The sequence below is a fragment of the Limanda limanda genome, chromosome 8 (assembly GCF_963576545.1).
Source record: "Limanda limanda chromosome 8, fLimLim1.1, whole genome shotgun sequence".
Classification (NCBI taxonomy): Eukaryota; Metazoa; Chordata; class Actinopteri; order Pleuronectiformes; family Pleuronectidae; genus Limanda; species Limanda limanda.
In genome coordinates, this window is record NC_083643.1 from 8,081,914 (window position 1) to 8,109,702 (window position 27,789).

At 44.3% G+C, this 27,789-nt stretch overlaps 1 protein-coding gene across 1 annotated transcript in view; it reads right to left on the reverse strand.

The window, feature by feature from the left end:
* The window catches only part of LOC133009516 (neural-cadherin-like), a 95,893-nt gene that overhangs the window by 13,115 nt on the left and 54,989 nt on the right, over positions 1 to 27,789 (reverse strand). The window contains exons 12-28 of the mRNA XM_061077035.1: positions 26,990 to 27,157; positions 24,814 to 25,063; positions 24,254 to 24,381; positions 23,635 to 23,821; positions 20,627 to 20,770; positions 18,927 to 19,210; positions 16,932 to 18,540; positions 16,069 to 16,162; positions 15,084 to 15,268; positions 13,979 to 14,208; positions 12,382 to 12,659; positions 9,700 to 9,914; positions 7,863 to 7,990; positions 7,576 to 7,703; positions 4,379 to 4,502; positions 2,823 to 3,006; positions 2,373 to 2,539 (exon numbers count right to left, since the gene is read on the reverse strand). Of these exons, the coding sequence (XP_060933018.1) occupies positions 2,373 to 2,539; positions 2,823 to 3,006; positions 4,379 to 4,502; positions 7,576 to 7,703; positions 7,863 to 7,990; positions 9,700 to 9,914; positions 12,382 to 12,659; positions 13,979 to 14,208; positions 15,084 to 15,268; positions 16,069 to 16,162; positions 16,932 to 18,540; positions 18,927 to 19,210; positions 20,627 to 20,770; positions 23,635 to 23,821; positions 24,254 to 24,381; positions 24,814 to 25,063; positions 26,990 to 27,157 (4,503 nt within the window). The remainder of the gene's footprint in view (positions 1 to 2,372; positions 2,540 to 2,822; positions 3,007 to 4,378; positions 4,503 to 7,575; positions 7,704 to 7,862; positions 7,991 to 9,699; positions 9,915 to 12,381; positions 12,660 to 13,978; positions 14,209 to 15,083; positions 15,269 to 16,068; positions 16,163 to 16,931; positions 18,541 to 18,926; positions 19,211 to 20,626; positions 20,771 to 23,634; positions 23,822 to 24,253; positions 24,382 to 24,813; positions 25,064 to 26,989; positions 27,158 to 27,789) is intronic.

Genomic DNA, 27,789 nt, shown 5'->3' on the forward strand with positions numbered 1-27,789 from the left:
AGCGAACACAATGGACTCAACCAATGAGGGGCTCCCTTAACTGCAGCTTGTACATGTCCAAAGCTTAATTGGAAACAGTGGGGCAAGATAATTCACATTCAGCCCAGTCTGCATTAACTAGTGCTCCCTCAGCATGGGCATCTCAAATGCCTCACCCCCACTGGACATGCAGACACACACACACACACACCCACACACACACACACACACACTCACGCAGGCACACAGCGACACCGACACACGCACACAGAGCAAAAGCTGACTCTGCTCCCCCCACTGTCTCATCCTGCCCTGAAGTCCACAACAAAAATGAACAAAGGACAAAGAACTCAATCAATATTCAGGAAAAAAAAGAAATCAGATTTTTTTTCTCAAAGAAACTTTCCTCGGTGCCTCCAGAGATCTACGCAATCACTGTTAAAGCGCAAGAAGTTCAAGCGACTTTCTGAAGTCTGAATTTCTAAAGAACCTTTCTCAACTCAATTCATTAATGCGAAAAAAGTAAAATAAAAGGAGAAGCTATATTGTTCAGAGTCTCTCTTTTCTTAAGGGTTGATGGTCTCTGAAAAAGTAGTGCACGCAAGTTGCTCTTGAAGAAGTCCTTCACAGACTGCATTAGATAACTGTTTTCTTTACAGAGACACCGTGCTCCTCCGAGAGCTGAATGCTATTTTATACCCGGCTGGCCCCTGGTAACCTTTGTGTGAAAGTGTTGTTATTTATTCAGTGTGCACTCTATCCAATATCTACCCTCAAGAAAAAAAAAATGGGGAAAAAGAGAGACAGGGCTTTAATTTAAGGCGTGCTGTCTGCAAACACACCAGGCTGGTGCTCAAGTGTTTTTAAGAGCTCTGAGACAACAGGGTGGTCGCAGACAGACATCAGATGTTTTTTATCCAGCTCACCAATTCAGCTCCACAGAGGTTTTCACAGAGAGAGGCTTCATACAGTGAAGGCTACAGCCTCTTCCTCCTCCTGTCAATGTGAGGCTGCAGCAAGGGGAGAGGACACCCGTGGGTTTCCTCATGTAAAGAGCCAGAGAAGCACAAAGTGTTAAGTTGTGTTGTGTTTGCAGACAGACGTCTTCAGCAGCATTAAAATGAAGTTACTGCATTTATAAAACATTCCATTGTTGTATTGTTACTCCATTTGTTTATATACGCTTATGTACATTTCAAGAACACATAGTACATGTAATGGAGGACTCTTGATTTTTTTAATTTCAGGGGGAAATATATGAATGTTTTACACGACTCCTTTTATTCAACAACTGCAGCTACCAATTATTTGGCAGAATGAGTTTACCTAAAAGTGCACAAGTGCTTATGATTTATAAATACAAATTTTGAAACCCCTATTAAGTGGAATCAGAGCATTAAAACACATGCATGAAGCACAATATGCCCCTTACTCCATTAACTCGACCAAAAAACTAAGCAGTGCACCAACACAATGCAACATGGATGCAAACAATTCAGTTTTGAAAACTGCACGAAGCCTCAGTCTGAGAATGTGAGGCTGCAGCAAGAGGAGAGGTCAACCGTGGGTTTCCTCATGTAAAGAGCCGGAGAGGCACAAAGAGACGAGGGCGGAACACTTTAAACAAAGCTCTCTGACAAATGACAATCACAAGACGAGATGTTTTCAAAGTCAGAACCAGTGGATTATTCAGCGGAGACCCCAACACCTGACCTGCGAGTGAACCACAAGTGGGAGGCCTATAGCAGAACTGTTAACCATCCAGGGGCTGTTCACTTTCAGCCTGTCAGTCAATGAGACAGAAGAAGGACTAGCTTCATATCAACTCAGGAGCGTCTCAGGCAGCAGAGGAGGGCTCGAATGAAGGTCTGTCAGAGTGAAGCACACTTTCCTCCTGAAGAAAAGGCACCGTGTGAGCACCTCTCCGCCGCGGCTGTGGCAAAACGAGCAGCAAGACTTTGAGCCCACCACTTGAAGCAAGCTGTGTCCAAACCCTCGAGTGCAGAGCAGGGGATCAGACCTCCGCTTGAGAGCACTCGGCCCTCGGATTACAGTGCACACGTTTCCTTTCCTTTTTCCCGAGACCGAATTGTGCTTGCAACATTAACCAGAGACAGAAATAACCTTGAATAAAAGAGGCCCCTCATTTGAAATAGCAGTCACTCAACAGCAGCATATTGTGGATTTACTAAAAGACCTTGTCGGGAACATACATATGTCAATCACCAGCCCCCTCAGTATCCACCCATGTGTCTCCAACCCCCATATTACTCACTCTCAGCCTGACAAGCATTGGTAGCAATAATTGTGCGCGTCCTAATCATCACTTTAACGCTCACAAAAAAGACAATCAGAGCTGTCAAGGTGGAGGGGAGTGACCGGCCGTGACTCACCTCTAGACGGAGGTATTCATTCTGCTCCTGGGTGAGCAGACTGAGGATGACGCCGGCGGCGGCACGCGTCCGAACCCCGACCTGGGCCCGGGTCTGCCGGGCGGGCAGGGACCACGAGAGCTGGAACTGGATGTGGCTGCGGCCGTCAAAGGAAAACTCCGGAGCCACTTGTCAATCAAAAACAAAGCAGAGACGTGTTCAATTAATTCGGCTGTCACGTGGGAACGAGGATATCACGGCGAGGGGGGCGAGCTGTTCCACCAAAGCACTTTCTGTAAGGAGAGGTTATCTTCCCTCGGCAGCACAGTGACATTCTGGAACACACGATTTCCCACGCTGCCTATTCCGTTCGCACACTCTGAAGTTTCAAATCTCCTGCTCCACAGAGATCGCACTGTACCTTCAACGGGAAAACCTCACAGTCAATTAAAATTAACTCTACACGCTCACCTTGATCGCAGAGCGGCCCGGTGAACCCCGGCTCACAGAGGCAGCTGAAGGGCCCCCACTCGCCGAGACAGCGACCCCTCTTGCCACAGGAGGGAGGCGGCTCCATGTTGGTGCATTGGTCATCAATAAGAGAGCAGCCCGGCACAGTGTTGGAGGATACAGCCGGGGAACCAAGGTCGTACAGCTGGATTGAAGGAAGGAGAGGAGGAGAGAAAGTATGAAGAGGGGAATAAATCAGCAGGAAATGAAAAGGCAGGATGTGTCTGTCCTTGGAACCATAGATGATTAAAGTACAAGTGATCCCTAATTGATAATCACATCCTATCATTAAATGTAAGATACAATAAAATGATATGTGATTGCGGATATATATTGCATCTTGATTTTACATTTCTGAAAAGTTGATATTTTTTATAATAACAACATTGCTTTTTAAAAAAGCGGACAAAATCAATTTCATTGATCCCCCACAGGGAGGTTTAACTGTGACAGCAGCAAAGAAAAACATCAAATAAGATGTAACCTTAAACTAGAGATACCAGAGCACTGAAAAAATCTGTTTACACCCTGAAAAACAGATGAAACACAACTAATCAAAATTTCTGCTGCAAGACAATTAAAAAAAGGGATTAAAGAAATTAATTGCACCAATGAAAGGGTATCGAGCAGTGAGTGTTAAGTTGTGTTTGCAGACAGACGTCTTTAGAAGCATTAAAATGAAGTTACTGCATTTATAAAACATTCCATTGATGTATTGCTATAACATTTGTTTATATGTGCTTATATACAATTCAAGAACACATAGAACATGTAATAGAGAAGTAAATTTACTGAGGAACTGAAGTACATTTTTAAAAATTCTAAGTTATGCTGCTCTCTACTCTTGTTTTATTAAATTCAGGGAGAAATATATGAATGTTTTAAACGACTCCTTTTATTCAACAACTGCAGCTACCAATTATTTGGCAGAATGAGTTTACCTAAAAAAGCATAAGTGCTTATGATTTATTAATACAAATTTTGAAACCCCTATTAAGTGGATTCAGAGCGTTAAAACACATGCATGAAGCACAATGTGCCCCTTACTCCATTAACTCGACAACAAAATCCAACATGGATGCAAACAATTCAGGTTTGAAAACTGCACGAAGCCTCACTCTGAGAAAACACTGAATATAAATGAAAACTTTGTTTCAAAGAAATCTCCACGGGGCGTCTTTAATTACAACTCTGCAATTCGATGCAGGATCCATCATGTGGAACAAAACATTATTACTGCTGTCACTTAGGCAAATTATCTCGATGCTTCTTCCACAGCAAACCCTTTTTCGGGATCAAGAACAAACTGTACATCTACGATAAAAACAATGGATGGGAACATTTACATTTATACTTGGCAAACTCCCTGTAGCTATACGTGTCGGCTGCAGATGCACGGTGAGGGGGACTTGAGCGAAAGTGAAAAGTGAGTTTATTTCTTATACGGTCCGTGCATCCAAGGATGAAATATCGTGATGGAGTTATCTCTGCAGACCACAAGCCAGGCAGGACTTTACCTTAGTGTCCACGAGCAGGTTCCTTATACAGCCGGTGTAGTGTTTGTGCTGCAGCTGCGGGTATTCATACGATATGTTCCTGCTGACCCCTCCGAGCTGCAATACATGGCTCCCATTCAGGTACCTGGAAATGAAAAAGCAACCCTCAATATACAAGAGGAAAATGAATCAGCCACCATGAAAGATCTCATGGTTACAAATCAAAACACGACTCGCAATATAGAGACACACAGGAAACGCAGGCAGAGGAGAAGAAAGACACATGCACGAAACACAATATAAGCTGTCAAAGTAAAAAGATTCAGGTTTTCTTTCTTTTCCTTCTCAGGCTGTCATCACCATTGTTGGTTCCAGACAACAAATATGACACCTTATTCTTGTTCCTTTTTTCGCCTTATTTTGAAAATATATGCATTTGCCGGAGACGATCAAAACATCCACCGATTCAGCGAAAGCAATTCTGCCACTTTCAAAAACTCAGACCGGCTCCACAAGAGGAGAGGAAGCACTTTTCACTCCAGCCTGTTAACTAGCATATTCCCTATTTAATGCAGCAACTATCTCTATTACCTAATAAGTTGAGGGGAGGACACGCAGTTAAAAAAAGTTCTTCAAGGTTCTTAAAATGTATAAGTTATTAAAATTAATAGCAGCCATAAAGCTCTTATGTAAATGTTTTTCGAAAAATTCATTAAACTTATTTACACAACAGAACAATGAGCGCAGTGGCAGGCCGGGGCTCACGATGGGGATAAACAAACTCAGCTGTGGCAAAGCAAAAAACGCATCTATTTGCAGAGACGTCGTCAGAAAAGGTTAGCCGGCGTTTTTAAGGATTATACCGGAGGATTTCATCAGCAGCTTCTTCCCCCCCGAGAGGAGGACTGCCTGCTACACTGAGGAATCCAACGCTGAGCGGGAAAGAGCCCGGTTTGATTCTGATAAATGATGCTGCTTGTACATAGACACAGTTTTACATACTATTTACTGAACAAATTGTTTTTAGTGTAATATATATCTATCTCTATGTTGAGGGAGCACAGGCTGTTAAAGTTTGCAAAATAAATTGTATATCGAGGACAGTTCCGTCTCTAAATGTGGTCTCACAGCAAGAGGGTTGCCAGATCGAATCCCGGTTCTTTCTGTGTGGAGTTCACATGGGTAATCTGGCTTCCTCCCACAGTCCAAAGAGAGTGCAAAGGTTACATTTAGGGCTGAGCAAGTTAACTAGTTAATTTCGAGTTAACTCATCACTTATTTAACTCAGACAATTATTTTATCTCGCATTAACTCAGGTTTGATTATTTATTGTTTTATTGTGAAAGTCAGGCTTTTATTTTGTGAAAGTCTGTTGCTGACTGCTGCGGAACCGTAAAAAAGAAAATAATTGGCGGATAAACAACCATGGATAAGGGTACGGAGCTTTTACATGGCCATTTTAAAGTTCTTCCAGACGGCGGAGTCAACAGAACCAAAGTAATTTGTAGCCACTGCCAAGGTGAATTTTCTTATCACCGGAGTACTTCCAGTCTAAAATATCACCTAAATGCAAAACACACAGTTGATATCAGCAAATCATTCAACGAAACAGTGAGTGGAGCGAGGCTTCGGCAGACTACGTTAGACGCAGGGAGGAGTATACATTTTTCACAACGAAGAGGATAACATTAATGCCCTGGCAGTGGCATTGAGCTTTAATTTTGTATTTGCTTTGATAACATTGTTAAGTTGAGATTTACACTGAATATTTTATTTAACTGCTACTGTATTAAATGCTGATGTTAAAAGTGTTTGCACAACAAAAGTTATGGCACGTTCGTTTATATGGCAGAACATTGAAAATAAAATTGCGCTATACACTACTTTTGAATTCATTTTTGGATTTTGCGTATACAAATGCGATTAATCGTGATTAATCAGGGAAATCATGCGATTAATCGCGATTAAAACTTTTAATCGTTGCCCAGCCCTAGTTAAATTTGAATGGTTTTTATATTTTGGCACAGGTCAAGGGTCGCCCAATGTCCGATGGCGTTGGCTGCCGCTCCCCCTGAGACCCTCAATAGATAACGGATGATGTTCGGGCAGATCTCGGAGTTCAACAGCTGCTCCTTCACGTTAAACAGGGGACAGTTGAGGTGGTCTATCCGAGACATCTACAGGGTGGAGGTTTACTGGGCATGCCCAACTGGGTGGATCCAGAACTCGCTTGAGGAACTGGTTGTCCCATCTGGCCTGGAAGAGCTGAACAGGAAGAGCTGAACAGCACTGCTGGGGAGAGGGACGTCTGGAATATGCTACTTGACTAGACTTGACCGATGGACGGATGGATGGACGGACATTCCTTTTACAGTTCCACCTCAGCTGTGAGACTTTAGTTAATCTCTTCAGAACCTGATCTCAAACAGACACAGCAGGACGACGACTCCATAGTTGATGAAGCTGCGTCAACTCTGCATCATTAACATGAAAAAGAGTCTTTTGAACAATAGCTGACATTAGTTGATGCAAATGGCAAATCAACAATTGCAATTAGGAACGTTACTAAGTGCTACATGCCAGCTCATAATGAACACAGATAAAACATCATTAATATGGGACAACAAACATATCCTTAATGCACATTTCCTGCTTGGAATCCTCAGAGGGAAGTGGGTCCTGACAAAGTGTGTTTCTATATTGAATTTACCAGATTTATTTACCAGATTAATATACAGCAGTTTGGATGTAAATGAATGACTCTATTACACGTTTTTAACAACTGACAAAGTGCTGCTGCTTCTGCTGTGACTGCTAATGCTCTGCTCTGTGGGGAAGTGTTTACCCCTGTGGGGACACGGGTCGTTTAGACACTGTCCCTTTGGGCCTCGCTTGCTTTTAGTTTTAAAAACAGCGAACAGAAGAAAACCTCAGTAGATTAGTGGTTTGCAGCCACAGACAAACCCCAGAAGCATCTCTGGAGAGTTTCTAAAATCTTTGTGTTGGTTACTTCAACCATAAATTCTTTATAGAAAATGGAGCCACATTTTTATTGAAATATATTTATATGTAAAACATAACATTTATTATTTATCTAACGATTTAGCGCTGGCGGCCAGAGGTGTTTGTTGACTTCTCCTCAGGATTCAGAAGAGACTGTTTTCTTATATTATTGTGCAGTGCTGGTCGGACTTGTTCCATTTAATTATTGATCTTACTTGTCCCTGTTGGGTGTGACCCCTCGGATTTCACAGGACGAGCGGTCCTCTGTCATCGCCCATGAGTCCACGCCTTCAGTCTCCATGACAATGGCAGTGGAACATCGATCCAGAGTGAAGCGCACTTCCTTTAAATTGGGGGAGAGTGGAAAGAGGTCACCGCAGCTGTGTGGATGTGTGAGTACAAACAGTAGACGGGCGCTGTCTGCACGATACAGTATTCTAATCGTCTTCCGATACAGAGAGGGCGACGTGTAAAGGTGCCAGCACAAATGTACTCCTCTTACTTTGCTGTTGCTCCTCACGTCAAGGCGATGCCAGCGCCTGTCAGCCACGCCAACGTTATTCGTTAACTGGAGCACCAGGGTCCCAGAGCCGTGGTTAATTTTCAGACTGGGTGTCCCACTAATCAGCTCTGAGGGGAGAAGAGTCCACAATTAACACTCTAGACAACTCTAGACGAAATAAAGATCAGTATTAGAATGAATTAAACGTTTGCAGTTCCCATCTAGAACGTCAGTAGAGAGCAAACCTCTGCTGAGGCCCAACAGTCCCACACACTCACATATCAGCTCCCTAAATGTGCCAGATTTTTGTCCTTACACCGGATGGACCAAATCAAAAGGGTTCTTAATGTATACCCTTATATATACAGTCTTTGTGTATACCGTATCCTTCCACAAGGTTACATGGAAATCTGCTCAGTTGTTCTTGTGTAATCTTGCTCATGTGCAAGGGTGAAAACGCAACCTCCTTAGCAGATGTATAAACTCCTACAGATTTGCAGTGTAGAAAATAAAAATGACTCAACTTGCTTTCACATACAAAATGCAAAGGCGAGGTCAAGAAAAATAAATCAAAAAAAATGATGAAATATGTTGCAAAAACAAGATGCAAATATGTAGTTTGTGCAGGAACGGGAGGAGAAAAAAACCGGGAGACATATGAAAGAGTCGCACCTCAAAACAAACACAATATAAAGACGGCAATAAGAAGCTGTATAACACAGCAGGATTACAGCAGGGGGAATCTGATTGTCACCAGAACAAAGGTGATGGGGAAATTGGCTGTAAAATAGAGAATAATAAATTAAAAAAAGAATCAGTTCACCAGAATTACTGAACTCTGGATGATCCTGAGCAATAATGACAGCGTTTCAATGAGACGTCGCAAGTGCCAGTCTCTTTTTTTTAACATCTAATTTTTAAATGACGTGAGGCCTCGTAAATGGAATTGAATTCACCCTTATCATATTGGGGTGGAGGCAGATATATATATATATGAAAAAAAAAAGAAAACCCATTTGCATTGCAAGATACGACCAATGGTAATTTAGAAAGCTGTTATTGTGTCACTTGGGTGAAAAGAATGGTAAATGGAAATCGAACATATGCGGGAGTGTGTGCATCTCACATCTGGAGATATTTACAAAAGTGACAGACGCTGTCATCGAAAACACACAAATCCCACTGGTTTCCATCATACTTCATGGTATTTATTAGGGTCATGCAGAGCTCCAGTGATACGATGTGGCTATTAAAAAACACATCACTGTACCACTACATCAGAAAGTGACACATCATTACTGTAATGAGGCCTCTATTAAGTTTGGTTTCGGGGCACTGAACAATTATCCCTCTGACTTTGCATTTATAAAAATATGTTGAAGCCTCGTGCAAAAACCAGCTATCGCCCAATCAGTGAGATGAAAAAAATGCAACCGCTGTCCGTCACCTGCAGGGGTCACGTCCGGGGCAGAACTACCCCCCCCCCCACCCGCTGCTGTGCTCTGCCTGTCTGCTTGCCAGAGAGTCTGGTCAAACGCTGAAGCACCGCTCTGAAGCTGAAGCAGGTGGCGAGCAATTACACAACTCCTCGCTGGCACGCGACTAAACACAACATTATACACACTGAACAGTAAACTTCCCGTGCAGCATCACATTAACTCAGGAGAGTGAGTGCTCCCTATTCTCCAGCAGCAGGCTCTCAAACTAAATTTGCCTCGTATATCTGATCAGCTACCACCCAGTGATAAAAGTCACAAAATTAAACCCCGAGCTTTAGTGCAACAGCAGCCCAGTGGCCTCTAGACACACACGTGATGATCCAGACTCATTCCTTTACCTATGGCCATATAGTCCTCCGAGTCCCCAGGCAGGAGAGTGGCGACCGGCCCGGCATACAGCAGCAGCCCGTCGTCCTCCTCCGTCATAAACTCCAGTGAAAGATGGCTATCAAAACATGGCCTTATGGGGGGAAACCAGGCATGGCCGTCACCTAGGAAACTGAGTCTCGTCTGCTGACAGTCTGGCCCCTCCAGCTGTGGGGGGCAGTGACACCTGGAGCGACGGGGAGAAAAAGAAAGTGAGGGAAAAATCAGGAGGAGTCGTAAGATTTCTCAGAGAACATCGCTGATTATTTATGTCCGTCGGTGTCCAGAGTTCTGGAGACACGCGAGACACCGGTGGGAGACGTTCACTCGAAGGAAAATGCTTTTATAAAGTCAACTGGGTTTGCATGAGCCACGGAACCCTGAATATTCCGCGCTACATTAAATCAATTAGCCACGAACAAAACATTACTTCGTTCTATTCTCTGTCTACGGAGCTGCCCGAGCTGAACCCCCTGGAGACGGCTCCTGCTCGGCACATCACATCTCTTTTGTTAGGAGATAATTAATTCTATTTCTCGCACTTTATTTCTCATGCCTCAACACCGAAGATGTCCTGGACTTTTCTCGCACCTATCCCCACCTGCCACCCTTCTCTAGGTTTCAAATATATATGGTCAAAATATCTTAGCGATATATATAAGAGATTGTCTCGCCTGCTGTGCTGGTTATATATTTTGTATAGAGCGTGTGGAGTGTAAAGGATAAGTGCGGAGACAAGAAGTGAAAAGGAAATGTGTTCTACGCCTCTCCTCCACATGTTTCTGTCTCAGAGCATAATGGTAAATATTAATAATCATACGAGAAACACAATAAAGGCAGAGATACCCACAGTGATGAAAACAGCCCCCATTCAATCACGGCGATGGTGGGGATGGGGGGGGGACTGGTTGATCTCCTCCTGTCCCCTCCGATGCAGGCATGTGAGACAAGCTGGCTTTGCTGATAATGTCAAAGCCATCTATTTTCATGCGGTGTCTGAGGAGGGCTGTGTGTACTGAGGCTGTTTCTCCCCATCGCTGTTTATTCTGCAGAGGGGCTACACATGTCAGGAATACTGATCCGTGCGGGGGGGAAGAAGGGACGTCTTCGGCGGCCGAGTGTGCGCATAAATATGCACGTGCGAAAAAAACCGCAGCACCTCACTCCTTCGCTGCTCTTTCATGTCACTCAGGAGAAAACGCTGCCAATTCCAAATCAAGAGGCAAGGGGCATGTTTTTTCTCACTTTGATTGACAATATCTGATCGGCCGCTGTCTGAGGTTGCTTGTTAAAACCCCTTTGACATGGTACAGAGTCAAAAATTGGATTCTTTAGTGTCCAGGGTGCATTCACATGAGGGCATGTATAGCACATATATATACAGGGGGGGTATATTCTCCTCACAAGGGGGGCTTTTCTCCCTCACAAGCTGGAGCAGAGACAATTTAAGAGATGAAAGCAGAAACAACACGAGTCCTGTCGGCTTCTCTCTCTGAAGACTGCGCTTTTAACAAACTTGCATGTTCATGTAAATGGCATTAAATGAGATTTTGAGAAGTTGTGAGCACAGAGGGGGGCCAGGGCTGTGCTAATCCCCTTGCCCTATATTTATCTAATCTGGGCATTAGTGTGCGCATGAAGTGAACTGCATGCTGTTTCCTCTGTGATAGACGACCACGGAGAGACCTTTCCACTTGAAGGTGAAGGCCCTTTACACCGACGGCAGCCGTTTTATCAACGTTTAAAGTGAATACTCACTCTGCAGGAGAATGACCTCCACACAAAGGATATGTTCTTAATTTACAGATAAGCGCTGCAAAAAAACACTGTGCGCCAGACATTGAAGATGTCGATATCAAGATTTAAATCTATGGAGCTCATTTAAAAACATTGGCCAAGGCACACTCAGATTTTTAAGACAAGTTGGTGAAGTGCCCGTTCTAAACTTGCCCGTTTAGAAGGAGCTTGGCCTGTTTGCCCAGCCTGTGGTGATGCTGGTTGCAACTAGCTCTGAAGACTCAGGACTCGGTCTGCAGAAACAAAGAGCTGTTCACCTGTTTATTCAGAGTTCAGTGAAGCTCAAGTCAGAATGCAGAACCCTGAACTGGAGAATCGGTTGTCTTGATTGACAATGTCCCTTGCGTTGATGAGTCCTATAGCCGCTGGAGCTTCAGAGCACTTGTCACCTCTTTATTCAAAGTCTATTAATATAGAACGTATCACACATCTTACTTTAGCCATTAACGATACACGTGTTAATTGAAAAACTGATATTATCAACCGTTCTCCAGATATGCGAGTCATAGACAGACAGACCGAGACTTCAGGCATTAGTGGATAGATATGCACACACATGCCTATTGCTTTTAGAGCAGATATACCCCAAAACTGCTAATCTATATTCAGCTGGCAAACCCAGCAGAGCAGTTCGAGCAAGTTAGGTGAACTTGCAGGTGGATTAAATTTTGCTCACGAGAGACTCTGTTAGTAATTCTGGTTTCAATTACCATGATGCCTCTTCTGCAGAAAGTGGAACGGGGCCGGAGAGAAGACGGCAGCACACGGAGAAAATCCTATTTCTGTTTTCTGCCCTTTAATAGCTTTTTTCTCTCCCAGATACAATCATCTCAGACAGCTGCAGACGCGCCTCTCACCTGTATCCGTTCTGGGTGTCGATGCAGGTCCCCCCATTGAGGCAGGGGTTACCGGGATAGGAGGAGCAGGGCTGGTGGGTCATCTCCCTGGCAGCGCAGCCACACACGGCCGAGGACGTCAGCTTCACCGACACCAGGGAGACAGCGCCCGAGTCCACCAGGGTGGGCGAGTCACTGATGCTTAGCTGTGTGGAGCAGCCGCCGGATTTCTTGCAGTCTGTGCGCACACACTCGTCCACCTGCACCTGGCTCACGCTCACACGCAGCAGGGACTGCAGCTAGGGGAGCCGGGACGGGGGGAGAAGGGAGGAGAGGAAGGGAACAAGAATGGAAATTACAATAATTTTCACTTAGAACACAAGGGCTTGTGTCTCCAGTGCTGGTGGTGAGGGGGTGTACACACAGTGACACACACGTTTGGATAAAACGACTTCAAGAAGAGGACAGGCAAGCAAAGAAGGCGAGTCCTGGTCTACACAAATGCTTTTAATTGGGAATGAGCACTAAAACTATTATCATATACTAATTGTCTTCAATAGCAATGTAACAAAAGTTAAATACATACATCAGGAGGTATAACAACTGCTCTACCTCAGACTTTTAAATGTTCTGCTGTTTATCAAATGTTTACAGCAAAAATCAGTCTTTAAACCTAAAAGAATGTGACATTTATTTTTAATATGGTAGTCCCAATATATAAATATATATTATGTTATATTATATACTATATATACTGTACTATTTTTATATACTGTCTAACAATAACATTACCATCATACCATCAGTACTATTATTACCATCATCTTGCCACTGCACCTTATCTACCTATTTTATTTTATCTTGTGCTTCTGTTTTTTTATTCTTTCTACCTCAATATTTTTTATTTTATTCTATTGTATTGTATTTTATTGAATTCAAATGTACCGGCTGCTATGACAACTTAATTTCCCTTCGGGGATGAATAAAGTACTCTATCTATCTATCTATCTATCTATCTATCTATCTATCTATCTATCTATCTATCTATCTATCTATCTATCTATCTATCTATCTATCTATCTATCTATCTATCTATCTATCTATCTATCTATCTATCTATCTATCTATCTATCTATCTATCTATCTATCTATCTATCTATCTATCTATCTATCTATCTATCTATCTATCTATCTATCTATCTATCTATCTATCTATCTATCTATCTATCTATCTATCTATCTATCTATCTATCTATCTATCTATCTATCTATCTATCTTATATGGATTTGGGGCCATATCACCCTTCCTGACTTTAAATATTCCGTAACTGGTTGTTTTTAAATCATAAAGTCAAGCATGACAGTCAACTCAAAAATGAAGCGCCATTCAAATATGGAAGAAATAACGCGTGCCACGTAAAGAGAGATACAAAGACAACAAATGAATGGGCGAGACAAAGAGACATGACAGGGCCAAGCAGTAAACAGACAGAAAGTTGGTGTGGAAATAAGAGGGCAGATAAAAGGCCCCGTTATCTCCTCCCCCCCCGAGCTCCCAGGTGCATCGCTTGATATACGAGCATTGATCTCTATCTATCAGACGCGGTGGGACATTTACCTTCTTTTTATGTGCGGCGAGGACAGCGTGCAGCTTCTCCGGGCGCAGGTAGCCATTATCAGTTAGCACGTAGAAATGGATGTCCACCGTTCGGTCCTCTCTGTCGGCCATGCTGAAAATGTTGATGCTCCCCGACCTGACGGACAGGCTTTCAGACAGGAAGTCCCAGAACATCTCCAGCCGACTCTTGCCCTCGACTCGAGACCCGATGAAATCTCGAGCCGTGATGCCTTCAGGAGACAAGTGGGGGGGGGGGGGGTGAGAGGGGATTCATGCAGTGAGAACTACTGACTCATCAATGACAAGTGCAGAGTTGATCAAAGTCTACTGAGCTCCTGCTTCCATTAGCGCAAGACGTGGCCTGACATCTCCCTCTATCGATCCGTTTCCTCACTGAATCATCCGTCAGGTGAGTGATTCGTGCCGTCATTTATTTCTCCTCCAGCATAAAGTTGGGGTCCTTGAAGGTCTGCCTTGCACAAAATATTTTAACAACTGGAAAATCTATCATATTTGTGGTTCCACCTTCCAATAATATCTGGAGAACGGGGGCAGCCGTCTTCTATTCTAATCTCCAAAAATGATAATGACTTGGAGTCAGACGCATCCATAATACGACTCTTGCCGAATGGCTTTTTAAATGTCAAGGACTTTACCTGACACTTCCAAATTGACCTTTATAACTCCAATTTGCTCTGAGAGACTGACAGAAAAATGAACACTCTAACATAAACTTCAGAGCGTTGGAGAAGAAGAAGAAGGAGGAAACTGTTTCCAACAAGCGCTGTGAACAGTCGCTTGATACAAAGCTTAGAAATGCTAAATAATGCAAGTATAAAGAATCCTTTTGACAGCCTATTATTTCAGCGTTAACTGGATTGACAACCTGATAATCATTCAATGAAAAGCACCAATTTATTCATGCCTGTGGCCTGTCTCTTTCAACATCGGCTTCAAAAAAAAGATAGATAAAGAAAAGAGCAGAGGCAACAAAGAGGAGAGAAGGGAGGTAAACTGAATCCCAGCAACACCCAAACATGTGTAGAGCTGCAGTCATTCAACATTAATGCTCTTATACCACCGGGTGAGAAACGTTTCTGCGAACCTGTCAGACGCAGCGAGGCGGACGACTGGACGGCCTTCTCCACCAGCTCCCGGACATGAACTCGGACGCCTGACACCACGTCCGGCCACACCCCGTCGGACACCCGGACCCGCAGCCAGTAGCTTCCCGCCGGAGTGTTCTGTCGCATGGTCAGCTCGCCCGTGCTCTGGTTCAGGCTGAAGTATCTGAGGGAAGCAGAGGGGGCTGTTAAGTGGGAGAGGACGGCTTCCTTTGGGAGATGAGTGATTGGCTCCTGTTGTTTCTGAGCTTTTACCACAGAGGCAAACAAATCATTAAATTTCTAAAAGATCGCAGCTCAACGGGTCAGCTGTGGTTTCCAGCAGGAAGTGAAAGGGAATAAATTTCCCCAAAAAACACCGAATATACCAAGAATAAGAAAACAAAAAAAAGAAGTCCTTGGCTCCTAAAAGGCTTATAAAAGAGCTTCTTAGTTGCCATGGCAACTGTCCGAAATTATTATATGAATAAAACAAATATGCAATTTGTATTTCAAATCTGATCTAAGGGTCTGAATACTGAATAGTTGTACAAGGTCCCTGATGGAGACCGACCATGCTCGTACATGCTGTTCCATCTCGGAAACATTGTATAGGTGAACCGAGATTGCTTAGTTTGTTTGAGTCTAATTGCATTATCTAGAAAATAGGCAATTCGACATCACTGTAGACGGCTACAATTAAAGTCTGTTCGGAAAGCGAGGCTTATGAGGGGGTCAGAGAATTGGATATGAGATTAGGAGAAGTACCTGTTAGGCATGTTTCAGGCTGAGTGATATCACGGAAAAAGGCCCGGTCGGAGAAATACAGCCACAACGCTGAGTCCACATCCTCTTTATTTTTCAAATTCCACAGTGTTGGCAGTTCTTCTGGTACTGTATTGCTCTAGCACTTGTACTTGTGCTGTATATTCGGAGATCAGCATGTTTTCAGAGAAAAATTCAATGCATTTAGCAGTGAGCGCTTACTTGGCTGCACTTGTCTCCAGAGTGTAGGTCTTGTTGTCCCAGTCATCAGGATCTGGGGCATACACCTTCCCCAGTGCTGCGTTTGTCATCCTTCCTGTTCAAGGTAAACACACCCACATGCACGCACACAGACACACACACACACACACACACACACACACGTTGATTTCGTCTGGACGCAATCTGCTGATGCCAACACTTATCTTTACCTCCCTCTCTTCTCCTTATCTTGCATTCTTGTGTTCTGTTCTACTTATTATGCTCATGACTGTGGAGCCCCACTGCTGGAATGAATAGTCTCTCAGTGCTCCACTTCAGAGAGCGTGGAGCTTAAGGAAGCGGGGCTATCTCAGTATGGATTATGTTATTATCGACCTGCAGTGCCAGAGTACTGCAGCTGGGTAAACAATGGCAGCCTGGATGAGTCACAGCGCTCCTGTTTTCCACAATTACCAAAACAGCCATTTAGCTGAGTGCGCGGTTAAAACACTAACAAGCCGACGCACCAAACCAACTTACCTGCAGGGTGAGAAAACTCAACAGAAAGAGATGAATAGTGATTCCATAATGTGAAGTTCATATGAGCTTTAGGCATGGGATTGGTGGGGGGGGAGAGTATGCTGAGGGCTTGAGAGAGGATTTGACAGGGATATTATCATAACAAAACACTGTTAGAATGTAAAAGGAAGAGAGCAATTATGAATTCCAGGCTACGCTGAGCAGGTGGGGGGGTGAGCGAAAACTTTTCCCTTCAGCTGTATCCTCAGTTCCCCCCCCTTCACTGGCGCTCTGCCTGCTGAGCAACGCTCTGTAGCGTAAACAAGGGGCAGAGAGGATGAAATGAGGGGGAGCAAGCGACTCACCCTTGCGGCTGTACGCATAGACATCTTTCTCTCCAGCCTGATGGGCGTTGTCATTCTGGTCCCCGATGGTGATTGTGAGCGTGCTCGTGGCCGTCATTGGCGGATCGCCGCTGTCTGTCATAATCAGCGGCAGGCGGAACTCGCTCTGCCTCTCCCTGTCGAATCGCCGCAGGGCGGTGAGAGTGGCAGAGCTGTTCCCGTGATCCTGCAGGTGGAAGTCGGTGGAGAAAAGCGTGGGTATGGAGAGAGAGAACGGAGGCCCGTGCTCTGGCGAGTCCCTGTCCACAACATGGAGCAGAGTCGAGCTCTCGTTGAGCCAGACCACTTGAGGTGGCAGACTGTTCTCCCACAGCACTGGAGCGTACTCCGCCTCCAGCTCCGGCCCGTTGTCATTGGTGTCTAGCAGCTGCAGGTGGACGGTGACACTACCAGTCAGTGCCGGGGAACCCTGGTCTGTCGCCATGATCACAAGTTCATAACCTGCCAGCTTCTCCCTGTCCAACGGGCTGGCGACTGTGACCACCCCTGCTCGACTGACGGTAAAATGTCCATATGGGTCCGAGTCGGGGTGAATGCTGTACAAAATGTCCCCGTTCAGACCTGAGTCCGAGTCAGTGGCCACGACCTGGATGACACTGGTTCCTACACTGGTGTCCTCGGGCAGAGGAGCAGGAGGGTGGGAACTCGGGTCAAACACAGGGACGTTATCATTCTCATCCTCCACTTGTACCAGACAGTGGATGAGGCTGGAGAAGTCAGAGTCCTCCACTTTAATGGTGAGGTTGAACCGCTGCTTCCCTGGTTTCTCAAAGTCCAGCGTCTGCTTCAGTCTCATTGTCCCTGTCTGGTCCAGTCTGTGGCTGACCATGTAGAACTGTTGCTCTGGGTCTCCAGCCACCACGCTAAAGGTCAACTGTCCATACGTGCCGGCGTCCGGGTCCACGGCGCTCAACTCCAGAATCGGAGCGTCCTCTTTCGTGCTCTCTGGCACACGAGCACCGCACCAGTCCTCTTTAAACTTTGGGACGTGGTCATTGATGTCTGTTACGATGACGGTGGCAGTAGCTGTACCCGTCATGCCGCCGCCGTCCCGGGCCTCGACAACCAGCCGGTGGTTTTCAGTAACCTCCCGGTCCAGACCCACAGCTGCAACAGATATGGTGCCAGTGCTGGAATCAATAGTGAAGAGATCGACATTGTTCTCGTTGTGTGCGTTCTCAATAATCCTGTAGGTGAGGATCGCGTTCTGACCCACGGCCGCGTCGTCACTGTCTACCGCCGTCATTTCCACAACAAGCGCCCCAGGGGGGGAGTTCTCCGCCACGCTACTGTGGCAATTATCCGGAGCACAGGAGAAAGTGGGGGCATTGTCATTGATGTCCCACACATTTATAATCACATCCGTAAAGCCGGTAAGTCCCTCGCCCTCTTCGTCTGTTGCCATGACGACAAAGCGCCAGACGGCGCGCTCTTCTCGGTCCATGGTGCGCTGGGCATACATCTCCCCCGTGATGTCGTTGATCATGAAGTGCGACTCTGCCCCTTGGCCATGAATGGAATACCGTATGGCGCCCTGGTCGGCATCTTTGTCTGGGTCAGTGGCTGTCACCTGCAGAGACCAAGACAACTTCTTAAGAAAAATGGATATGCATTCATCCAGTCAAACCCAAATTACAGCTCTCCTCTTATCTCCTTTCAGCTGTCGCTTGGGTCTTCTTTGCTTTTGGATTTCTGTTTTCGACAGCCCATTTAAGTGCACTTTTTTTCCTGACCACCTTATTTAAAGCAGTGAGCTCTGATCAGGGCCTTTTCTTGCATCGGGGCCGAAAGTGGGTCTGACAGCCTTAAAGCTGAATTTCTATTCCACACAAGATTCATCACGACATCTCCAACTTACTGGTATGGTAAGAGCATTTTGCGAGGTTTGCGGATTTAAAAACCCCTGAAACTACAAAAGTGTAAATCCTGTTAGCAGTGATAATCTCAGCCTCTCACCTGTAGTACAAACACTGGTGACCCGTCAAGCTCCTCTGTGACCGATCCATAGTATTCATTCATGGAGAACACTGGTGCCTCATCATTCTTATTCACCACAGTGACCACCACGGCCGCATAGTCTTCCCACTTCCCATCGGACGCTAGGACAAGTAGCTTGTATCTCTTCTGCTGCTCATAGTCCAGTGGTTGGGCAATAAAGATCGTCCCCACCTCCGGCTCTATGTCAAAAACGCCGCCTTTGTTGCCGGACGTTATCTGGTAGCGCACCTTGGCGTTGGCCCCTGTGGTAAGAACAACAAAATGCATGACTGGGAATGTGAAATAACCCTTCTCATTCCTCAAAGAAACATTCTTTAGGATAAGAAAAGTGAAATCTGAAGGTTAAGCTTAAATACACATAGGTTGAGTAACATGCTGGATACCTCAGCATGTCTCTATTTTCTTAATTATATCGTACGTACTATAATCCTGGCAACAACAGAAGGGCATAACCACAGGGGTATTACACCTCATTTCCTCGGAGACCTCAAAATTAGTAGGTTTCCATGTATCCCTTTCTTGTTTTGATCACTTAATTAAACAGAAACTTTGTTCCTTGTCTCTTCGGCTTTAATCAGATACTAATTAAAAAAGAAGAAGAAGGGAGTTCGGGAGTGAAAAGCAGCATAATGCACTCTGATAGGGCCCACAAGGGAATGATTGGAGGACCTGAGAGAGGATAGAGCGATGTGGTCTAGTAGCGGAAAAGTTCATATCTCAACCTATCTACTGTGTCTCCATGGAGACCATCCAATCTACTGGAATAGATAAAATAATCTCCCAGAATGAACAGTGTTTGGCTTTCAATCATGCTGTTGGGTTAAAGTAGCTACAATCCGATGTAAATACACTAATCTGTACTATTAACACAACCCTGGCTGACAAAGTGCTCCCTTCCTCCCACAGGGATCTGCCGGGCTTACAGCAGTCAAGCCCAGGGTGGAGTTTTTAAACAAGACAGATTGAGGGTAGCCTCTCAGACGCAAGTGCAACAGTATTGTAACTATAATGTTGGGGGTTGGTGTTATTCCACAGCAATTCATCATTAGTGCCGCAGCTCGGCCTAAGCTGCACCCCCGCTCGCCATAAATACTTGATTAACGGACCTAAACATGCCTGATAAAGGGATCTTAGGCTGCCGCTGTACGGAGGATGAGCAATTGCTTTATTGCTTAAATCCCGCCCACCTACTGTGTGGGAGCGTGTCACTCTTTTTGGAACATATGTGCTGCAGTGGATTGCCGAGCACTTAAATGACTGCTGCTAAATCCAGCACACGGCAAGATTTCAGCAGCATGATTTCAGCACAGCGCAGGCCAAATTGAGAAGGACTGCTCACAGGGTCACTTTATGCATACTGCTACACACCCAGGCAATCTTGCAACAACAAAAAAGAAAGTGCCTACTTGGCACACAAGTCACTGCTGGAAAAATGGCTGAAATAATTCTGTTATTTCAAGAGAGAGAGAGAGAGAGAGACAGTCTGGTGAAAGATAAAGAAAGTGCAGTGTGGAAACCTCTGTGGAGTTTCAAAGTGTCTCACGAAAAACTTAAATATTGGTTCTGGTTGGCTAGATTCTTTAACCTTTATTTCTGAGAGGCGGCATCAGTAAAATCTTGGTGGGGACCTCCTCAGTCTGCTGCCTCATCATGCGTACCTTCATCTTCGTCATTAGCACTAACGGCGACAACAGTCAGGCCCACATCTGCATTCTCGTCCACGCCGACTTCATACAGCCGCTGAGCAAAGAGCGGTTTGTTGTCGTTGACGTCGCTGATGAAAACCCTCACATATGCTGTGTCTGCAAGAATGACAGTAAGGCAGAAGATTAGACGACACAGTGCACAAGCAAACACACACACGCCAGACAGACAAACACACACACACACACGGAGTCACAGAGAGTTTGCCGAACACTGCATGTGTGTTCTCTCCTTCCATCTGCTTATTGATTTTACAATTCATTGTCACTGTTTAGTGCGGAAGAGGCACTTAACCTGACGGCATGTGGCTCATTGACATGGAAATCACACAAAACGGTGTTCACAAAGATGTGCCGTAAATTATATAAATTATTAATTTTGTCAAGAGTTTATTGTTTTAACGGAGCTAACTGTTTTCCTGCAGGAAGAATAACAGCGATAGAGCTAAAACTCTTCAACAAGCTGCTGTTTTTGCAGAGTAGATAAAGAACCACTCTACTGGGAAGGTTAAATATTTATAAGATGACAAGTGTTTGTGTCTTATCGGTGCACTCCTCATTACGCTGTTTATTTCTTTAGTTAAAAAGACTAAATTATCTGCTGGCTGAAAACAGGGGTGACATGTTAATTTGGAGCTGCTGCAGTAAGAGATGATGGTGGTGGAAGGTGGCCTTATTTCCTCAGCTTGCTTTTTTACATTTACCTCCTCTCGGTGTATCCCTGGGGTAACGCAAAGAGACAGGTAATGTTTGCAGAGGAAATGAGCCCTTCTGGATGTGGGAGATATGCAGCACAAGACACAGCTAAGACTCATTGCAAATGCTAAGCAGCCCTGGCAACCCTGCTCCAAAACATCACCCTTTAGCCCTAATACCGCCTTCACAAGCGCTGGCAAAACTCACTTCTGAATACAAACGTCATATTGCATCACTCTAGATACCGACTGTGGTGTTACGGCTGCCAAAGTGTCACAAAGAAAACATGGTAGGCAAACAAATGCCATATTGGTTGAATTTGGAACGATGAAAATTAAAGAGGTGGAGACAAAATAGAGCCGAGAAATCTCGGGGCTATTTTCACATGGAGGAGAGTGAGGCCGTCTGGTCGTGGAAAAAATAGAAATATTTTTTTTTTTAAAAAGAGTTAAATCTTCCAACTTACACAGTTTCCAACAGTGAAAAACAACTATTTGTATAATTACTTAGGACATGGGTTCTCTTATAAACTGTCATCTACTTATGATTGCATGAAGAAAGATTATAGAGAATTGTCTTAGTAGTTCATCGTTTTGGTAAACAGATTATAATAAATCACAGAAGACTGTTACTTTAAGGGGCGGCTGTAGCTCAGGAGATAGAGCCAGACCAGTAAGTCGATGGTTGATGTTGACTTATAGTCTAAAGAAAAATTAAAGCTTTCAACTCCCCAAAAATGTCTGGATAGTTGAGTCCTGACATTTTCCGTAGTTCGCCTTTAACCCATGAAGACCAGAGCAGTAGATTGTCCGAGTCAGACACGTTCACAACAACAGGACAATGATGATTTTTCTGCCGACATATGTTTTTGTTCACAGCACATCGACACTATCAGCCCTTATCGTCAAAATCTCCAGAATCTTGTTGACATCTTCTTCAGCATCTTATGAGTATGGCACCTCATTTTCATCCTGAGATGAGATTTGTATTCTTTTTGTTTTTCCAGCAGATTTCTTCTTGTTTCATGGGTGAATAGATTTATTTATAGTGCTCCCCAAACTCTGAGAAAACTCTTAGAAAACTTGAAAAAAAGGAAAAACTAAAATCTCACTATACGACTCAAGCAAAATACATGGGGTGTTCAATTCACACCTTCAGCCTGAACCATCACGAGCAAGTAACTATACACTGACTCTACAACCCTATCACATGGCTAAACTGCTCTTTAAAAGGAAGTTAACTGAGAAAGAGCTAATAATGCTTTAAAATCTTAAAACACAGAAACTTTCCTGAAGAAAATAAACACCCCTTCACTTGGTTTGTCCCATTGATGGATATTCAAAGACCAGGAAATGCCGGGAGGTGCCTTCTGAGAAACTATCCCACATGCTGAGTCAGAACAAAGGAGCAATTAAACAATATTTGTGCCTCTAACATAATAAGAGGAAACTCAACTAACGCAGGCTTGTGTGTTTTCTTTAATATTCTCATGTACTTTGATGTGAACTGTAGTAATTTGCCAACACAAACAAACCTGGTATAGTGAGTGATACCAATGTTACAAAACTATCTGTAAATTATAGTAAAATCAACGTGTGTAGAAACTAATGAGTTCAATGTGTAATGTGGTCGAAGGATGCCAGGGACAAATGGTGAGTCAGGTCGCGTCCTCACCCACTCTGTCACAGGTTGACACCGACGTCAATGTGCTCCAAACAAAACCACGTGATTTCCACAGTGACATTTATCATCAGTCATGTCCGGCCTCCTGCTTGCTCTGCCCAGGAGCTTCACCTCACACACTCACCTCAATTCTCCTGTTGTTGTGAACACGTCTGACTTAAACAATCTCCAGCTGCGTTCTTTATATGTGAAAAACCTGGAAAATGTCCAAACATGGTTTTTCGGCAAGGCCCAAATTTGTTTTGTTTTATTCACCATTTACCACATAGGTCCCTTTCCAGAATAGAGCTAAAGAACCATGTGTTTACCAAAAAAGACCCACATTTGTCTTGGGATACTTGTTGTTTAACAATCGGCCACTTTAAGGTCACATCCATTTAGCCTGAAGTGGCACACATCCATATGCTATCAGGGTATTAAGTGGTGTTACTCTTCTCATTAAACTGTTCACAAGCAAAGCAAAAATCTTATAACCAATATGTTGAGCTTTTGATTTAACAAAATGAAGAAAAATATGAATTCATGAGGAGCTTTCTGCCGAATGAGAAACTCTCGACTTTATTAGAATTCTCATCATTTCTAACCTGAGTTGGCCTGTTTGTTTTTGCCAGGTCGCGCCGACTCCTGCCCGTCTTCTGACTGAACTTCCAACAAATACGAGCTGCGAGCCTCGCGATCAAACACGGCTTCTGTGTAGATGACCCCCAGTGTCGGGTCAATGCGGAACAGATGGTGGTCTCCACTGCTGTCACTCAGAAGAGAGTAAGTGATCTGCGGAGCACAGGGAATTCGAAAATGAATCTGCCACAGTCTTTTCAAGCAGTAACCTGCAGAGGTGACATGAAATGTAAGAGTTTGAGGCTGAAAATGTTAAGTGGTCGCTCTTATATTCCCAGACAGAGTACGTCTGCTCATTAAAGGCAAACACCAGATCGATACACTGATATTGTCACAGTCAGTCACACGGCTGCGATTGCACACTTCACAGAGCCGCCTCTGCAACACTTTGACAACTCTGCAGCGAAAAGCCTCCACACTTAAGGGATCGTGGCGCCCTGCCACCGTGCGCTCCTTCAAGCATAACAAGAATAGTTTAGTAAGGGGGGAAAAAAACAGTTCTCAGATGCGGTTGAATAGATCTCTGTTAAATCACTTCAAATTTCTGAAACTGCACGTGACAGACAAGAGCAGAACAGCACGAACCTCTCCATTCAGACCCAGGTCTTTGTCGTGTGCAGACACTTGGAGAACTGAAGTCCCGATCTGGGCTCCTTCCGTCACCGACGCCTCGTAGATGGAGGAGGTGAAGAATGGCACGTTGTCATTAACATCTTTGGAGAGAAGAGAGGAGATGTGTTAACCTCCTGATTTAATTTAAATAATAAAATCTCAAGCATCTGAAGCTGTGCCCATTAAACGTTTAGCAGCCCATGAATTCATCATTAAACTAAACTACGTATCTCTGAGACATATCATATACGTATTGGTATATTTTACTTCTTATTTGTAGATATATTTTGTAATGTATCATATCCTTTAGTACCTGTGCACTGAAACTTACATTATGATAATGTCATCACTACATTATCTATCATCTCATTAAAATGCTATTTTAAATAAAGTGAAATCCAAAACACAAATTAATGTGGACATATATTTAAAGAATATTAATACAACCTGCTAATGGAATGATAACGTCTGCCAATTAAATGTTCTACCACAGAAAATCGATGGAGACGAATGAGATGAGTAAAAACTCATGCCTGTAATGTTGATGTAAACGGTGGTGAAAGCTGCCAGAGGCACGGCAGCCACATTCTGCGCTCGGACCCTCAGAGAGAAAAAGGCGGTGGTCTCGTAATCCAGCGGCTCAGACACCAGAATTGACGCTGAGCCATCTTCGCGGTTGGGGGAGAGGTAGAACCGCACGGGCATGTTGGTTTCCGGGACCATCCCGTCCTCCAGGTTGTAGGTCACCCTCGGGTCGCCCAGCTGAGAAGTCGCCTTGACAGTCTGCACAGGATGAGAAGCGAGTTTTTCTGTTTACATTAAAATGAGGAGTTGGGGGCCGACGCGAGAAAAGGAGAAAAAACTCTGAGCGTCGTTCATTTCCCTTCTTTCCTCGAGTGAGATGAGAACAATACCGCTCTTCTTGTCATGTCTGTCCCTTGAGTACAGAGCCAGGAGATAATTGGCCCTCTCCGAATGTAACAAAAAAAATGTGTTTACCAGCTATGGAGACTTGCCCGTTAATTATGACACAAGGTCAGTGCACCCAGTTAGGAAGTTACAGCACAGAACTCAACTTGGTTTTCACATTGCAGCGAAGAACTGAGCAAATAAACAAAATATGTTAATTTGTGAACTTTAGACTTGCTAGTAGGCAAATACAACGACCAGACATCCGAGTTTGTGGAGGACTGTCTAGGTTTTCGATGTGGGTGGCCTGAGTCTGGACAGCAGTTACTACCCTATGAGTCATATGCTATAATGTTGGCAGCTTTGTTTTTTTTTTAATAGAACCTGTGAGTGTGTCTGTGAAAATGCTTTTCTTAAAAGCATCGGGAGGCTTACTCTTTGCACCGAGAGCCACATGGCAACGGGAATGGCAAAACGCGGATAAAAATGCGCACAGGAACACACGGTACAGTTTACCGTTCCAGTTCAGGGGCTTTAGAATGCGGTAGCCAAGGCGGCTGTGGCTCAGAAAGTGGAAGAGGGTGTCCATCAACATCGATTATAGAGTATCCCTGGGCGAGATACTGAAGCCTAAATTGCCCCTGATGGCTGCACCGACATGGTGTGTGATGGAAAAAGAGCTGTGTATAGCACTGCTGTATAAATAGGTGAATGTAACTTGAACTATTAAATGCTCAAAGTGTTGGATAAGACTGGAAAAGAGCTTTATAAAAACAGTCGATCTCCCTTATGTTTTTTATTTCTCACCTGGTAGCTCTTGGTAAAGACTCAGCTTTGTGCTGCTAAGCCACCAAAAAACAAGTTTTTATTATTTCAGGGAAAATGTGCTCTTTGGCTTTTTTTTGTAGAGAGTTAGATTATGAGCCAGAACTGGGGGGCAATGAGCTTAGTGTAACATGAAGTCTAGAAACGGGGGGAAATGGTTAATTTGGCTGATACAACATGTTAATTAGCGAGCTCCAGAGCTGCTGGCAGGCATCTTTTTAAAATGCAGACAGGAGCCAGGCTAGCTGTTTCTCTCAGCTTCTGGTCTTTATGCTGAGCTAAGCTAACCATCTTCAGGCTAAAGCTCCACACTGAGCGTCCAAACATCAGAGTGATGTCAATATTCTCCTCCGAATCGTGACAAGTGAGCAAATGAGCTTATTTCCATAAATCGTGTACAAGTCCTTAAAACAAGGATTATCTTTGAGGTCAGTCGGTATAAACTTGTTTACATGTTTACGGCTGCGTTATCAAGTTTTTCTCGATTAGTTGTTCGCCGTCTAAAGATGTAAAGGTTGTGTCAAATGCTGATTATTGTGATGATTGATTATCGGAGTAAACACCTGTTGTCGGAGCTCTGCAATAAACTCTTATCTCAGAGTGAATCCCCTTGTGAAGACCTTGGGGGGAAAAAAAAGGGATATTTGTGCGCCCGGGATTGACAGCTTTGTATTTTCACATCAAACGAGACATTCTGAATTGATTTAATTAGCCCGCAGTCATGACACTTGCTCCAATCCAAAGTCAGCTTTCTCCTTCAAGACACATTCACAGATTGTTCAGTGCGCTGCCAATCTTTGTGCGGTGCAGTCGGAGCACAAAGAGAACATGGTGTCTGGGCTGTAATCCATGTGCGAAAGCAGACAAACATTCCGCTGATTCAATTACTCTATCTCAAAGTGGCAAGATGGAGAAACCAGCATAATAACAGCACAGTATGTACTGATGCATAACAGCAGTAACGTGCACACGTACCACTATGGGCGTGTCTCTGGCGGTGTTCTCGGGTATGACCACGCTGTAGCTCTCCTCCTCCCACTGCGGAGGCTGGTTCTTGACGTTGGTGATGGTGACAGCCAGCTCCACAGAAGTGTTCCGGTCTCCGCCGTCGGTCGCTACGATGTCCCGGGCGATGTAAGGCCTCTGTTGGCAGGAGCAAGAGATTCAGATTATCACCGTCACGGTATTTTAGAGCTGAAAACGATCAATTGATTAGTCAATTTGTTGATTGACAGAACATTAATCACAAACAGCATGGTGGTGCGGAGGGCAGGGTCTGTCTGTGTGGGGTTTACACCTTCTCCCAGTGTTTGCATGGGTTTACTCCCACAGTCCAAAGATGGGGTTTGTATTTGGTTAATTGGAGACTTTAAATTGAATGTGATTGTTAATGGTCCTTTGTCTCGACTCTCTGATATTCAGACTGTGCAGGGATTGGCTCTACGATGGATGCATGGATAGAAGAAATTAAGTATTTAACTGGATTTTCTTGCAAGACCATAGGAAACAAGATGGCTATCTGCTATCCCTTATCTTGAATTCAAAAACTTTAAAAACTAGACCCGATTGGAGAAAATATTTTCTCCAGGAAATTGTAAAACCAGAGAAGAAGCCTCCCTGACATTCCTTCATCCTTTGACACAACCTGCTACTTTACACTATTATTTTTAGATTCATAATTTATCATAGCACTAGTAATGAAATCAATGAATAGCCCTTGAATCATCTTTGAGTAGCGTGTGCCTGTAGCCTGTGCCGCAGCAGTGGGCCGGTGG